The sequence below is a fragment of the Apium graveolens genome, chromosome 6, assembly GCF_009905375.1.
Source record: "Apium graveolens cultivar Ventura chromosome 6, ASM990537v1, whole genome shotgun sequence".
NCBI lineage: Eukaryota > Viridiplantae > Streptophyta > Magnoliopsida > Apiales > Apiaceae > Apium > Apium graveolens.
The window spans coordinates 23,653,756-23,667,223 of NC_133652.1; the positions used below are offsets into that span (position 1 = coordinate 23,653,756).

General features: G+C 27.7%; 1 protein-coding gene across 1 annotated transcript; it reads right to left on the reverse strand.

Moving 5' to 3' along the window:
* Positions 1-6,226: 6,226 nt before the first annotated feature.
* Positions 6,227-10,019, reverse strand: LOC141667724 (glutathione S-transferase T1). The gene is made up of 7 exons (XM_074474329.1): positions 9,868-10,019; positions 9,603-9,676; positions 8,885-8,945; positions 8,143-8,196; positions 7,628-7,707; positions 6,965-7,170; positions 6,227-6,656 (listed from the first exon to the last, which is right to left on the reverse strand). Exons 1-7 carry the CDS (start codon positions 9,930-9,932, stop codon positions 6,444-6,446), a joined length of 753 nt encoding a protein of 250 aa, XP_074330430.1. The 5' UTR covers positions 9,933-10,019; the 3' UTR covers positions 6,227-6,443.
* Between the last annotated feature and the right edge of the window lie 3,449 nt (positions 10,020-13,468).

The window sequence follows — 13,468 nt, forward strand, 5'->3', positions numbered from 1 at the left end:
CAATAACCATTTTCGCTTGTTAAAAACTACTAGCTTATCATGTGATGATTATCATTTCTTATACGGTTTTTTTAAAAGTATTTTTTTAAAAAAAAATTAAAATAATAATTTAATTCCCCGATCAAATTTTATGTTCTTTGTAGATAATGTATTTTTATTTATATATTTAATTTTTCCTAATTTTCTTAAATATTACGATATTTTTAATGGTTAAAATTTTTTCGTGCAACTAAAATTTTAGTGTATAATAATATTTTTGGGTTATGTATACTAGTTTTATTTTAATTCATGGTTTAAAATTAAAAAAAAACTGTATAACATACGTAGAAAATCAAAGCAAATTATCAAAAATATTAATTTTTCTAAGTATTTTTGCTAGTTTAAAAAATTTCTGAAGATATTTAAAAAAATACAGGGCGATCAAACTCAACAATATATGCAAATAATTATATCTAGTTTTATAGTTGTATTTGAGCTTGCACTCTAAGTTGAATCTAGTGATATCAAATTTGAGAAAATTATATTTTTGCTATTTTTTTAAAATAACATTTTCTGTTTTTTACAAAATGAAGCAAAACACATGTAAAATTTATATCTAAATATAATCTAGTTATTTTCCTTATTTTATAAGATAAAAATTAAAATTATATAGTAAAAATATTTTAAACCTAACTCCATATTTTAAACAAAATGATAACACTTTAACCCAAAAATTAACTCCTGGTTTTTAACAAAATGATAACACTTTAATCCAAAAATTAACTCACGAACGCCACCTGGTCGGGGATATCAGTGTTTGAACCCAAAACAAGTGGCGTTCTGTGCCACTTTTGTCAATTTTTGAAAGAATGTACCATAAAAATGAATTGAACGAAGAAATGGGTCAAAAAAGGGACGGAGCCGAGTAACCCCTAACGCCCTGACCACAATATGCATTTGTGGATTAAGTATTTCATCGGCCATAATTGGCCATTTATTTGAAAGCAATCATTTATGTTAATAATATTAAAAAAGAGTTATTTTTGTCAATTTTTCTATATTCATGAGATTAAAAAAACCTCATTGAAATGATTAATTTACCCCTGTATTTTAAATTAATATGGTCATTTATTTGAAAGCAGTCATTTATGTTAATAATCTTAAAAATAAGTTATTTTTGTCAATTTTTCTAATATTCATGAGATAAAAAAGTGTCATTAAAATGACTAATTTACCCCTGACCACAATACGCATTTGTGGATTAAGTATTTGATCGGCCATAATTGGCCATTTATTTGAAAGCAGCCATTTATGTTAATGATCTTAAAAAAGATTTATTTTTGTCAATTTTTCTATATTCATGAGATTAAAAAGCCTCATTGAAATGATTAATTTACCCCTGTATTTTAAATTAATATGGTCATTGAACCCAAGTCTTTACATTCACAAGCACATCACATTACCACTACACCACACTGTTATTTAAGTTTTTTATCATAAACATAATATGTGAGTGTCGTATATAATGATAATTTATTTAATTTTAAACATGATTACTAAAATATTTGTAGAATTAGTTTTGAACAATTGAATTTGAGATATAAATTTAAGTATAGTATATAAACAAATCATTCCCATATTTATTAAACAATTTTTAATTTGAAAAGTATGTCTCATACATTTTTAATATATACTTTTTAATAAAAAATAAATTGTACATATAATTAATTTTTTTATATGTTGAAAAGAGATACACTTATATAAATAATATATATATGTGTACTACATATTTAGATAAGTTATAATTAACGTATTTCGATTTATTTCGAATTCAAAATTAGAACTTGACCCATTTTTCAAAAAATACTCTAAATTTGACTAAATGACTTGCCCGTAAATACCAAGTCACTACCTATGTTTAATTTAAATTACGAGTTTGACTAGAAAATCATACCAAGAAAGAAAGTTTTGTGATATCTTATGTTGGTAAAAATTAATATCGTTGGGATATTTATAAAATCAAGTCAATTGATATTAAGTATCAAAATTCCTAACTTCAAAATCAAAATTTTACCCATTTTGAAAAAATACTCGAAATTTGACTACATGACCCAGCTGAAAATACATCATCACTATCTAGGTTTAATAAATTTAAATTACGAGCTCGACGAGAAAATCTTACCAATAAGGATAAATTTTATAATATCTTATATTAATAAAAAATAATATTTTTGAGGTCTTTATACGAACAAGTCAATTGATTTTATTTATCAAAATTATTAAGTGATTGGGTTTACATTATTACATCTGGAATTTGACCAAATATTTAAATATATTCAAAATTTGACATGAGATGTCAAAAGCTCTGTTAAAACTACGAAGATATACTAAATTGATTTATTTATTAATGTTTCACTTTAAAAAAAAATAGGTTTAAAATATTATTCTATGATAGTGAATTTATAAAGAGGTGCTCATAAAATCCTATTTTTCATTCTATTTGGAAAAAATTAAACTACAACTATAAAGTAAAATTAATAATTTTCATTAACATGTTACTTGAAAAATGGTAAGACATTTGATGCTTTTTCATAAAAAAATAGTTTATTTATTGCATTATTTAATTAAAAATATTTATATTCAAATATTTGTAAGACAAATCCTAAATTTTATATTACTCAATTTGACATTGTTAGTATAAGTAAGGAGATACATAAAGTCCTATTTTTTGTGGAGTTCTGGAGTCCAAAATCATAACTTTATATTACAATCCAATCTAATGGTTCAGGTTTTATGTTTCTAATAATTTAAAAACTAAACAATAAACTACATGATATAAACGTGTGTTACGGTGTTATATCATTAATGTTCAGCAATTGAATATTTACGTGTTCTATAACGTGAATACGTATGTTTTTCAAACTCACCTTGTACTATAAAATCATATGTTCTGTCATGTTCAACTTGTCAAATGTATGAGATTTGTAAGATATCTATTAAAATAGTGATATTTGCATAACATGATTCACATTATAATACGTTTTACAAATTTTTTTATACTATCTTACTTGCAGAACATATATGAACTGCTATACTGAACTAAAAACAATGACTCGGTAGAACTTAACTATATATATATATATATATATATATATATAAGAAACTTGAAAAATTATAGAATTCAATATTTTGAAGAAAAAAATAAAATTAGCAATAATAAATTTATAAAAAATATATTTAGTGTTGAAAAATATTGTACAACTATTTTAAATTATTTAAAAAAAGGTTAAAACTAAACGGGTGAAAGCCCGAAATACATTTTTTTTTATAAAAAAATCTAAAACACACATTGGCACTATTACCCGCCCAAAATACCCCTTGAGTTCGCGTTATGTAAATGCGTGATCAGAATACGCATATAATAAATATGATGGGGCACATTTTTCCATATATAGGTGTATATATATGTATACTAAAATAGGAAAACAATGTTTTGTTAAAAAATATAATTTTTTAATGTTGAAAATTTGTAAATAAAAAATAATTGAAAAACGTTATACATTTAAATAATTTTAAATTATTATCTTGAATAAGTCACATTAATTCTAAAAATACCAATATAAAAATTATTTAAAAACGAAAAATGCATTGTAAATCTCCTTCAATGCTCTCGACGAGGTAAACTACTAGTTTTAATAAAAAAAATTATAGTTAACTAATATGATTATAACACTTACTTTTTATTGGTGACAATATATACATTATTATGTCATTCAAATAATGATTCAAATTTTAGGTATATTATTAATCTTAAATATATCCATTTTTAATGTATATATTATATGAAACAAGTAAATTTAATATAAAAAATTTAAATAATGGATTTAACAGATCTAAATTACAAGTTTATGTATAAATAAGTTTTTATTTGACTATTTATTTTTTATCAATATTATATCTTACTTACTTACAAAAAAATGTATCATAAATTACAAGTATAACTTATCTCATTAAGATAAATATTTAATTTCTAATATATAGCATAAGATATTAAAATTTAAATGTATAACTGTTTTTTAGTTAGTTTTGATTATGTCATAAAATCACTTTTTGTACTTTAATTATTATATTTTGGTTATAAAATTTAGTTTTTTTTATTATTTGATGTAAAAAAAATAAAAAATTTAGTTGGACACTTTTTTAGATTTTGAACAGTGCACTGAAAATTTCAGGCACTCATAGATCAGGACTACGCATAGGTAACATGCGTGCACACATTTCGCATGAACAAAATGCATATAGTCCATATTCACATAGGGTCCAAGGCACTATTATTTTATTAAGATTAACTATTTGCATTGCATGTAAATGGCATTGGGAAGTGACATTTTAATTTATTGTTTGTTGCAGGCTCTCAAATATGGAATAGCATACAGTGAACAAATAAATGAGATTAGTCTTTCTTTCCTTCAGTTCAACCTCAGCCTATTACCTATTCACCATACATTAGAAATTAATGTAGATGGCATGCGCATTTCAACAATGCGTGAATAACAGGTATTTTGGGCAAATTCTCCGTCCCGCGTATATTTTGGGCAGTGTAATACCAAAAATTGGGTAATTCGGTCATTGTTTCAAACGATAATGTATTGTACTATTTGATTTAATCCATTTTATGCTATTTAAATAAAAAAATTAATACTAGTCGATATTTTGAAAGGATTAACAAGTTCAACTAATATTTAAAAAAAAATCAAATTGAAAATATTTAATTTTAGACAAATAATATTCAATGTTATCAAGTTACTATAAAAAGAAATATTAAAATCATAAATGAAAAAAACTTTAAAATGATTTGAATGATGATATTAATACAAATTTATCTTCAGAATTTTTTTTAATATCAGTAGTTAGTATTGACGATATATGAATTACTTGTATGTATACTATGTTGAGTAAAAATATATATTCTTTGATTGTCAATGCTACTAGGCTACGATATATAAATAATTGTAATTTATTTATTAGATAATTATAATTTTTGAATAATCATAAATACATGTTATTTGAGTAATTTACTGAATAACAATTAGATATATACATGGCCAAAATATCTAGCATATAAATAAACGAAACCAACATAATTTACTCAAAAATATAATAAATAATAATTTACATACACACAAATGTGACTTTATCTTTACCAATATTAAAAGATTCAACTTTGATGATGTATTTCAGAGTTATTGATATATATACTAGAAAAAAATAACAAAAGCCTTTTATGTTCTGAAAATAAAAATGATCAATTAAATTTATGTTTTTTTTCAATGTGTTAAAACCTAAATAGATTATGTCAATTTTAATTTATGAAATACACGGCCGAGATCAACTTTAGTTAATGAATTAGGACATTAGCAATGATATTAAATCAACATAAACGTTAAATTAAAGATATAACATTTTTCTTAAAAAATAAACTAATATTAATTGAAGTTTAAATTATACTTTGTTGAATATTACAATTGTAGGTCTTGACCACTTTAACTATGTATCACTAATACTTTTAAATTAAGCAAGATAATTGTAAATTAGTAATGATTTTAGTAATAAAATATCTCATTACTCCGGGTTTATTTGAACAAAACTCAAAAAATTTACTCGACTCTCCAATATACATATATGTTAATTTTTAGTTTTTTTTATAAACATATTGACAATATTTGATGGATTAATCACAATTTTTTTCTTTTACACGTACACTGACTATCATGCTTGTATTTATTTAGTAAATACAAATTACACGACATAAATAAGAAAATATGTATTATAATTAATGAGATATATTAAAAACGTTATGAACGTTTTTAATGTTTTACATGAAAATCATACACATTGATGGATACTCAACTTGTATTTGAAATATTTTAGACGTTATATAATATTTATCAATAAGAAAACGATTAACAATTTTACTAATATAATTTTATGACGTAAAAAAAAAATAGAAAATATGCTAGTTATATTGTATGGGACAACAGTAGAGCTATGCTAGAATACATGTGATTTCCTGATGGCTCATCAAAAATGAATAGAAGCTTTATAGAGAATTACAGATGCACAAAAGCCATTCCCGATATTAATGGCGAATACAATTCAATTAGAAATTCATCCGATCTTAACAGATGCTTACCATATAAATGGTGAAATATATGTATGAACATATAGGAAAAATGTACCATCAACCTACCAAGATAAAGAGTAATTATATAAAGAAAAAAAAAGTTTTTTTGTTTTACAGTACATTGCAGCACAGTAGTTCAGAAGAGTACAACAATACAGCTTCTAAATTCATATTAAAGATGATCTACACAAGCAGTGATAACACCTTTGTTATTTATCTAGTTTTATAATTGGTTACACCTTCTAACCCCCAGTGGCCATGACTTTTACAAAGTGTGTACTCACATCTTCGAAAGCATTTGGTTTTTGTTATCGGCAAGAGTTTTGCCAGTCCCTCCCTCTGCTGACATCCTTGCAAGTTTTTCTTTGACCTTGAAAAGGATAATGTGCATTTCATCGAAATGAGGTCTTGTTGCATTCTTGGTGTCCTCAATCCACTGCTGAACTTTCTTGTGCGGACCTAATATTTGGTTGCGATCCTCCTCATCCAATAGCTAAACCAAAAAGAACAACTCATCAGAGGTTGAATGGTTATCTAAGCAAGTCGCCTTTTTGAGGGAAAAAGATGAAAACTGAAACCATTGTGTTTCTCAGAGTATGTCATCACTTTCCTCTCAATTTTATTAAATGTTTTAAAAATGAAAATGAATTTTGTTAATAAATAAATAAAATCGAATAAAATAAATAAAATATAATCATAAAATGCCTAAGCGCAGCGGGCTCAATGACTAGTATGTATATATCTTAGAACATGCTACTCCTATAGTATAAACAGAATTGCTGAATCAGAAATTCTATATACCTCTAGTTGCATGATTTCACATACTAAGCTGAGGTCTGCTATGGATGGTTGCGAGCTTCCTACCAAAAACCGACCTTTCCCTTTTAGCCAAATGGTTTCAATCTTTGCGAGCGAGTCAATAAGAAGTTTTTTAGCTTTAACAGCAGCATGTGGATTTAGAGGAACGCCGAATAAGGGAGCAAGTCTGGCATTGAAAACATATGGAGCTGATACAAGTGGGACCAGGAAGACAAGTTAATTAAAATGTAGAATTGCTTTGACATGGCTTTACTACTTAAATATTTTTAATAGATTAATGCATGCATAATACTAATGAAATATTAAGAGATGTGTATCTAAATGCCCAGGATTTAATTCACACACTTAAGCAGTTCTGAAACCAAGCACTCACCAAATCCATTTTAGAACAAATATTTTTAGTCAAAATTCAATGAAGCACAAGAAATTTAGAAAAGACGGAAAAGAAACTATACAAGTATGGGGCTAATGAAAAGACAAAATCTACATTATCTCTAAAAGAACTTGTGAGTTTGCGTGCCTTGGATTTCTTCATAAAGAAAATTTTAATTTTTAGCTAAGATTCTTAAAGAAGACATTAGCCATACTCACTGAAATAAAATGAGAGAAAAAAAGAAAAAAGAACCGGACTTCAGAATTAAGCACCTGCACCAGAGCGTAAATTGGAGTGATGCCAATGCAACACTGAGTCGATCTTAGCTCTTCTAGAGAGATCTGCCGGGTACCTTTTGTAAATATCAGGATGATAAAATTAGAAAACACTACAATGTCAGAAGCAGATAAAATACAATGTACTCCAGAATTCCAAAGTTGGACAAAATGAATTGCAACTATAAGAAACAAACATACTATAGAATTGGGAAAAATCTATGCCAGGCACATAGATTGGGGAGCACACTCAACTTCTACCCAAACTTATGCAGATTTCTATGTCATTATTCTAATTGACATGTGCTTTATAGAAGCCAACAAGACAAACATGTAACAGGTTCAGTAGTATCCAAACTTTAGTTAAATGTGTAGTGATCAAAGGTACCAAGCTCCTGAAATTACAGTAAGATAGATATGTACTGTGTAGGTACTATATACATGTTAGAAATTCAAACTAGAAGTTACGCAATCTACATTAGATTACAAGCAAAATAAACTTCAACTCTCACCAGTGTTCTGCAACTCCAGGGAATGCACAAGCAAGATAAACTAGAATGGCATGACTGCAAAACATGCAAAATACCATGAAAACGGTCAAAGGAACAGTAAAATATATTTTTAAATAAGATTTAGAAACAACGTTAATTCAACTTAAAGCAAAGCGCAATAGGTACATTGTCAAGAACACGGGGCCTTAGATTGAGAAGTGAGAAAATATTATAATAAAAGAAAGACTAGTTTGGTGTATAAAAATGATAGCCAGTTGCAGCATTCTTTCATATAAAGAATTAAGTGGAAACTTGACAGTTGACTATATTACGGAAGCGCAACCAATTTTGCACTTCGGAGCAACACATGCTAAATAGTAGGCACGAGCGATGAAAGATTTATACGGATGCTGGCATAGAAAGAATGCCACCTAGATTCTTTCTTAAGCACCAGTCAAGAAATTCTAATGGAGTACATATTAAACTAAATCTTTTCTTATATTAATAAATATAAATGAATTGTAAGAATGTAAAAACTGGAAAACCAAATTATACTACTCAGAAGTAAGTGGAGTGCAGATAAGTCAGATAGATGTATGCAGAAGCATAAAGACTCCCCCCCCCCACCCGCGCGCGACCATATAAAATTATATAAAAAAATCCCAAAAAAATAATGTAAAAATGTGTTAATAAATGCATCATAGTATTATACTGCCCTAAAGAGTATCAAACAAATTGAAACAAGCACAGAAACCGCAAGTACCTTTCAAACAGCTTAAATCTTCCATCTACTATTGCCGGAACATTTTTCATTGGATTTATTTCTGAAGAAACCACAACCAGAGGAGAAATTAACACGCAGCCAATGGCTTTTATGTTAAAAAATCCTGACTTTATATAATTTGTCATAGAAAAAACAAGTAAACATTTATAGGACTATACTACTAATTTAGCATCACTTAATATATGGACAGAGTAAAGCCTCACAACAATAAAAATAATAAAGGTGAAGATTGACAAGATAAAAAAGTGTCTACTTGCTAATTGCTATATACTGGATCATAGGTACACACTATGTAAACAGCTTCATATGCAAATTAAATGAAAATGTTTCAATAAACATCCAGAAAACACCAATACGACTCAATTAACATGTGAATATGACCTGAAATAACTCATTCACTAAAACCAACTCATTTTTTAATAGAATTCAATAAATTCTAAAACGACACAAATTAATGCGTTTACGAATGCGTCTACGAACACGACCTGAAAGCAATAGCAGGAAACAACATTAGGCCTAAGCTTAACTGAGCACCAACCAGTCATATCCTTTAAAAAATTACAAATCCATTTTTATCGTAATTAAATAAATTTTAAAGTACCCACAATTCACAAAAGTAACAAGTTTACGAACACAACCCACAACCCAAAAGCAATAATAAGAAAAATGATAATAGTCCTAAGCTCAAGTAACAAACCTGCATATTCAGGAGAACGATGCTGCCCTTTGGAGAGATCAATCCTGACCTCATCAAATTCAATTCCATTGACCCTATTCACAAAATCAAGATTAACAACTTAATTACTTGTCAAACATAAAAAGATTAAAACTTTTAACATTAGATGACAAAAAGTTCAAAACTTTAAAAAACAAGATTAGAAAAAGATTAAAACTTTAAGTACTGGATGATAAAAAGATTAGATTTTGAAGTAAAAGAAAGTGAGAAAAAGGGTAAAACTTACTTGCAGAAGATGAGAAGAGCTCTGGATGGTTGGGACATACGATCCACATATACTTTTAGCCCCATCTTCTCCAACTCGCTCAGTGGGAAATTTGAGAGAAGATGGATTTGTTCTACAGCTTTTACACTTTTCCTGTTTAACCTTGAATGCAATTTTTATTATAATACCCATTTTTTATTCATTTCTTCTTAGGTAATTATGGATATTGTTGTAATTTGAATATTTTAAAAACAAAAATCTAAGATTAAATATAAAATTTTATTGGTAAATTGTGGAACTTATTTATCAATTTACTTAATTTGTAATCTAATATGAAAACTGCTAATTTAATCTGTTAATCATGTGTTTAATTGTTATAAGATTCTCACTCGGTCCATTTTAAAATCCGATTAATCAAGATTATCCAATTAATTATTATAGGGTTTTCGACTAATTCTAATTTTCGTCAACTTTAGAGCATCTCCGAGAGGAGTACCTATATCCATTAATTATATAAGTAGAAAATAGATATTATATAACAAAAATTAATTATTTTATTTGATATAAGTGGAAATAATATATATATATATAACATATTTAATGATACTGTTAAAATATTTAAATCATGATAAAAATTAATTAACAAACATTACTTTTATATACTATAAAATATATAACTAATTCTTTTTTATCCAATTAATTTGTTAATAGTTTTTAATATTACAGTAAAATTATTATATAAGTAATTAATAAATTTGGTCAACATTAGGTTTTTTTATAGTTTTTTTATAATATTTTTTTACAGTTAATATTATTTAAAGTTAAAATATAAAATTAAATTAGTAATTATATATATATATATTCAAATTTAAAGATACAAAGGATGTGACGACTGAGAATTTTGCGATGTAATTAAGTTAATAAAGTATGTGTTATGTGATGAGATTATAATTATGTGACTAAGTGCTGAATAATTGTTTTTTCTGTATATTAGAATATAGGAGCGTAAATAAAAACGTTCAAATTTAAAAAGTCAGCTTAGAAGTTAAGCTGTGGTGTCGGGTCGTCAGGTAGAACGGAACCCGTCTTAATAAGGAGTTAAAGAATATAAAATGTGAATTATGTGTGATTGAATGAAATGAATGTGTAAATAAAGTATTTCGTCCTAAGTGACGTGTTGATTGATAATGATAATGAGAAGCGTAATCGAAACGCTGAGCGTCGGACCGTCAGGCTGAACGTGACCCGGTACGCGTAGAAAAAGATAAAGATTGAAGAATGATAAATTCTATAATCAGACCTGAGTCGTTACGTGATTATATATATGAGATTGTTGTCTGTGTGCATGACTATGTGTTCTGTGACAATTTTATGAATTTAAACGGATTATGTGACTTAAATAAAGGTTTAATTAACCTTCGCGCATTTTTATAAAATCATTCGAGTAAGATAAAAACATGAAATTTGTTCTGTTATCTTCATAGTGGTCCTAGAGACTTTTTAAAAATGATGAGTGAATTTATTTGAAGGTCTTTGCATTTTTAAATTGATTTTATGTGGAAAATGATATTATTAAGGCGAGATTGCGAAATACGCTCAAAATCTTATTATGAATAATGGTTGGAAAGCTAATTTCGAGGCCTACGTATTAAAATTATCATTTTCAATAATTCTCGACTTCCCAAGAGAGATATATTTTATATTTAATCCTTGTTACATTTTAGTAAAAAGGAAGGAACAAATAAGAATAAAAAGGGAATTAGTAATGTACTAAAATGCCCTTGATTTTGATTGAGTATAAAACTCAACCCCTTCCCCCTTTTTCCTTATTTTTCCCGAGCACCATCACTCTCTCTTCTCTATTTCTTTCTCACACTCTCTCTCGGCTACTCTCTCTCTTTCTCTCTCTCGGATCTTTTTCCTTTCTCTTGGTAAACCACTTGTTTCTTTGATAATTATCACCAATCCTTCTCAAAATCTCTTGTTAATCATACAAAAGTGGTTATTGGAATGTGCATGTGTGAATATCTTGTTGCATGCAAGCTCGATGTGTGTGTGTGTTCATGCTTGATGCGTGTGTACGTGTGTGTATATGGTCTTGTATGTGCTTAAGGAGATGATTTTATAATTAAAAAATGATTTTCAAAGCCAAGTGAGTCTTGCATGTGCCTTGTGTGTACATATGTTAGGTCACACTTTCACTGTAGAGGGGGTGAATACAGTGTTTATTACAATCAAATCAAACTTCAAGAACTTATGTAACAGAAAACAAACTTTATTGAAACAATAAACTCTGTTACAATCTAGAACTGTTATCTCTCAGTGATGAACAAAATATCACGAGAGCTGCTAGGGTTATAGTAAATAATATTCTCGATAATGATAACACTTATAGTGTAAACCCTATGTCTGTGTTTATATACTACACAGTTACAAGATAATCGCTAATTGATATGGAATATAATTCTGCTTCCTAAAATATATCAATCAGATATCTTCTATTCCAAGTATTCCATTCTTCACGGAATTCCTTCTTCATGCATATCTCTTCTTATGTTTATCTTGATCTTCTTAACTTCAATCAGCTACTGTCCTTATCTGATCGTCCTTCAGCACTTAAGTTCCGATATCTATCTCCTGATGCTTATCTCCTGATAACATAAGTACTGATATCCCTTAAGTTCTGACTTCCAGTATAAGTACTGATCAGTTAAGTACTGATTTGTTCTGTTCAAATAAGATCTGAAATCTAAACATAAAACATATTAGCCATGACATTATCAAATATATCTAACAATCTCCCCCAACTTGTAAATTAGCAAAATATACAAGTTTAACAGATATTTGATGATGTCAAAAATATTAAGTACAAATGCATGAGAAATAGACAAGATAACTACAACTTACAGTCCTTAAAGCTTTTACCAATTCAACTTCTGATAACAACTTTGGTCTGTATACACATCAGAATTTAAGTAGTTGTAGATCTTTGACTTGGCTTCATCATTTTCTGATCTCTCTGATGTCAGGAGTTGTTCTGAGATAATTCTTCAACAAACATTTCTCAGCATATCTGAGTTCATCAATCATTCTCCGTTTGACATCTTTAAGCTCTGCAGTATCTTCACCGGTTTGAAATATTGCAGCTCTGAGATCATTAATCTTTGCTTTTCTCAACTCCCGATCTAGTCTTATGACATAAGCTTTGTTAGACTCTAGATTGAATTCAAGCCCCTTAATACCAAGATATGTTCTGATCTGTGCAGTATTAGGCTTCATATCAACAATATCATCATTGTGATTTCTGTACTTTGGAACATATCTGCTGTCAGACTTAACAGAATAAAGCCTTTTCTGTCTCTGAATCTGTTCCTTTAAGTAGTTTGCAGCAGTCTCTGTTATTCTGTCATCCACTTGAAGTAAGAAAAGTACATGCTCCAATTCTTCAAAATACTTCAAAGGAATGGCATTTTGTCTTATATGATAAACCCTACCATCTGTCATGAAATACAACATAATGTATTCTTTCAAGTAGGTATGGTAAACCATCTGTACAGATTCTAGTTGATTCAATCTCTCAGGAGTTGCTCCAATACCTGGTTCACTCAAGGAAGTTGGATCA

Coding starts and splice junctions, on each gene's coding strand:
- LOC141667724 (XM_074474329.1), bottom strand. CDS start 9,932: ATGGGGCTAAAAGTATATGTGGATCGTATGTCCCAACCATCCAGAGCT. Junction 8,197..8,884: donor AGATTTAAGCTGTTTGAAAG/GTACTTGCGGTT, acceptor CATGTTTTGCAG/TCATGCCATTCTAGTTTATC. Junction 7,708..8,142: donor CCTGGAGTTGCAGAACACTG/GTGAGAGTTGAA, acceptor TATTTACAAAAG/GTACCCGGCAGATCTCTCTA.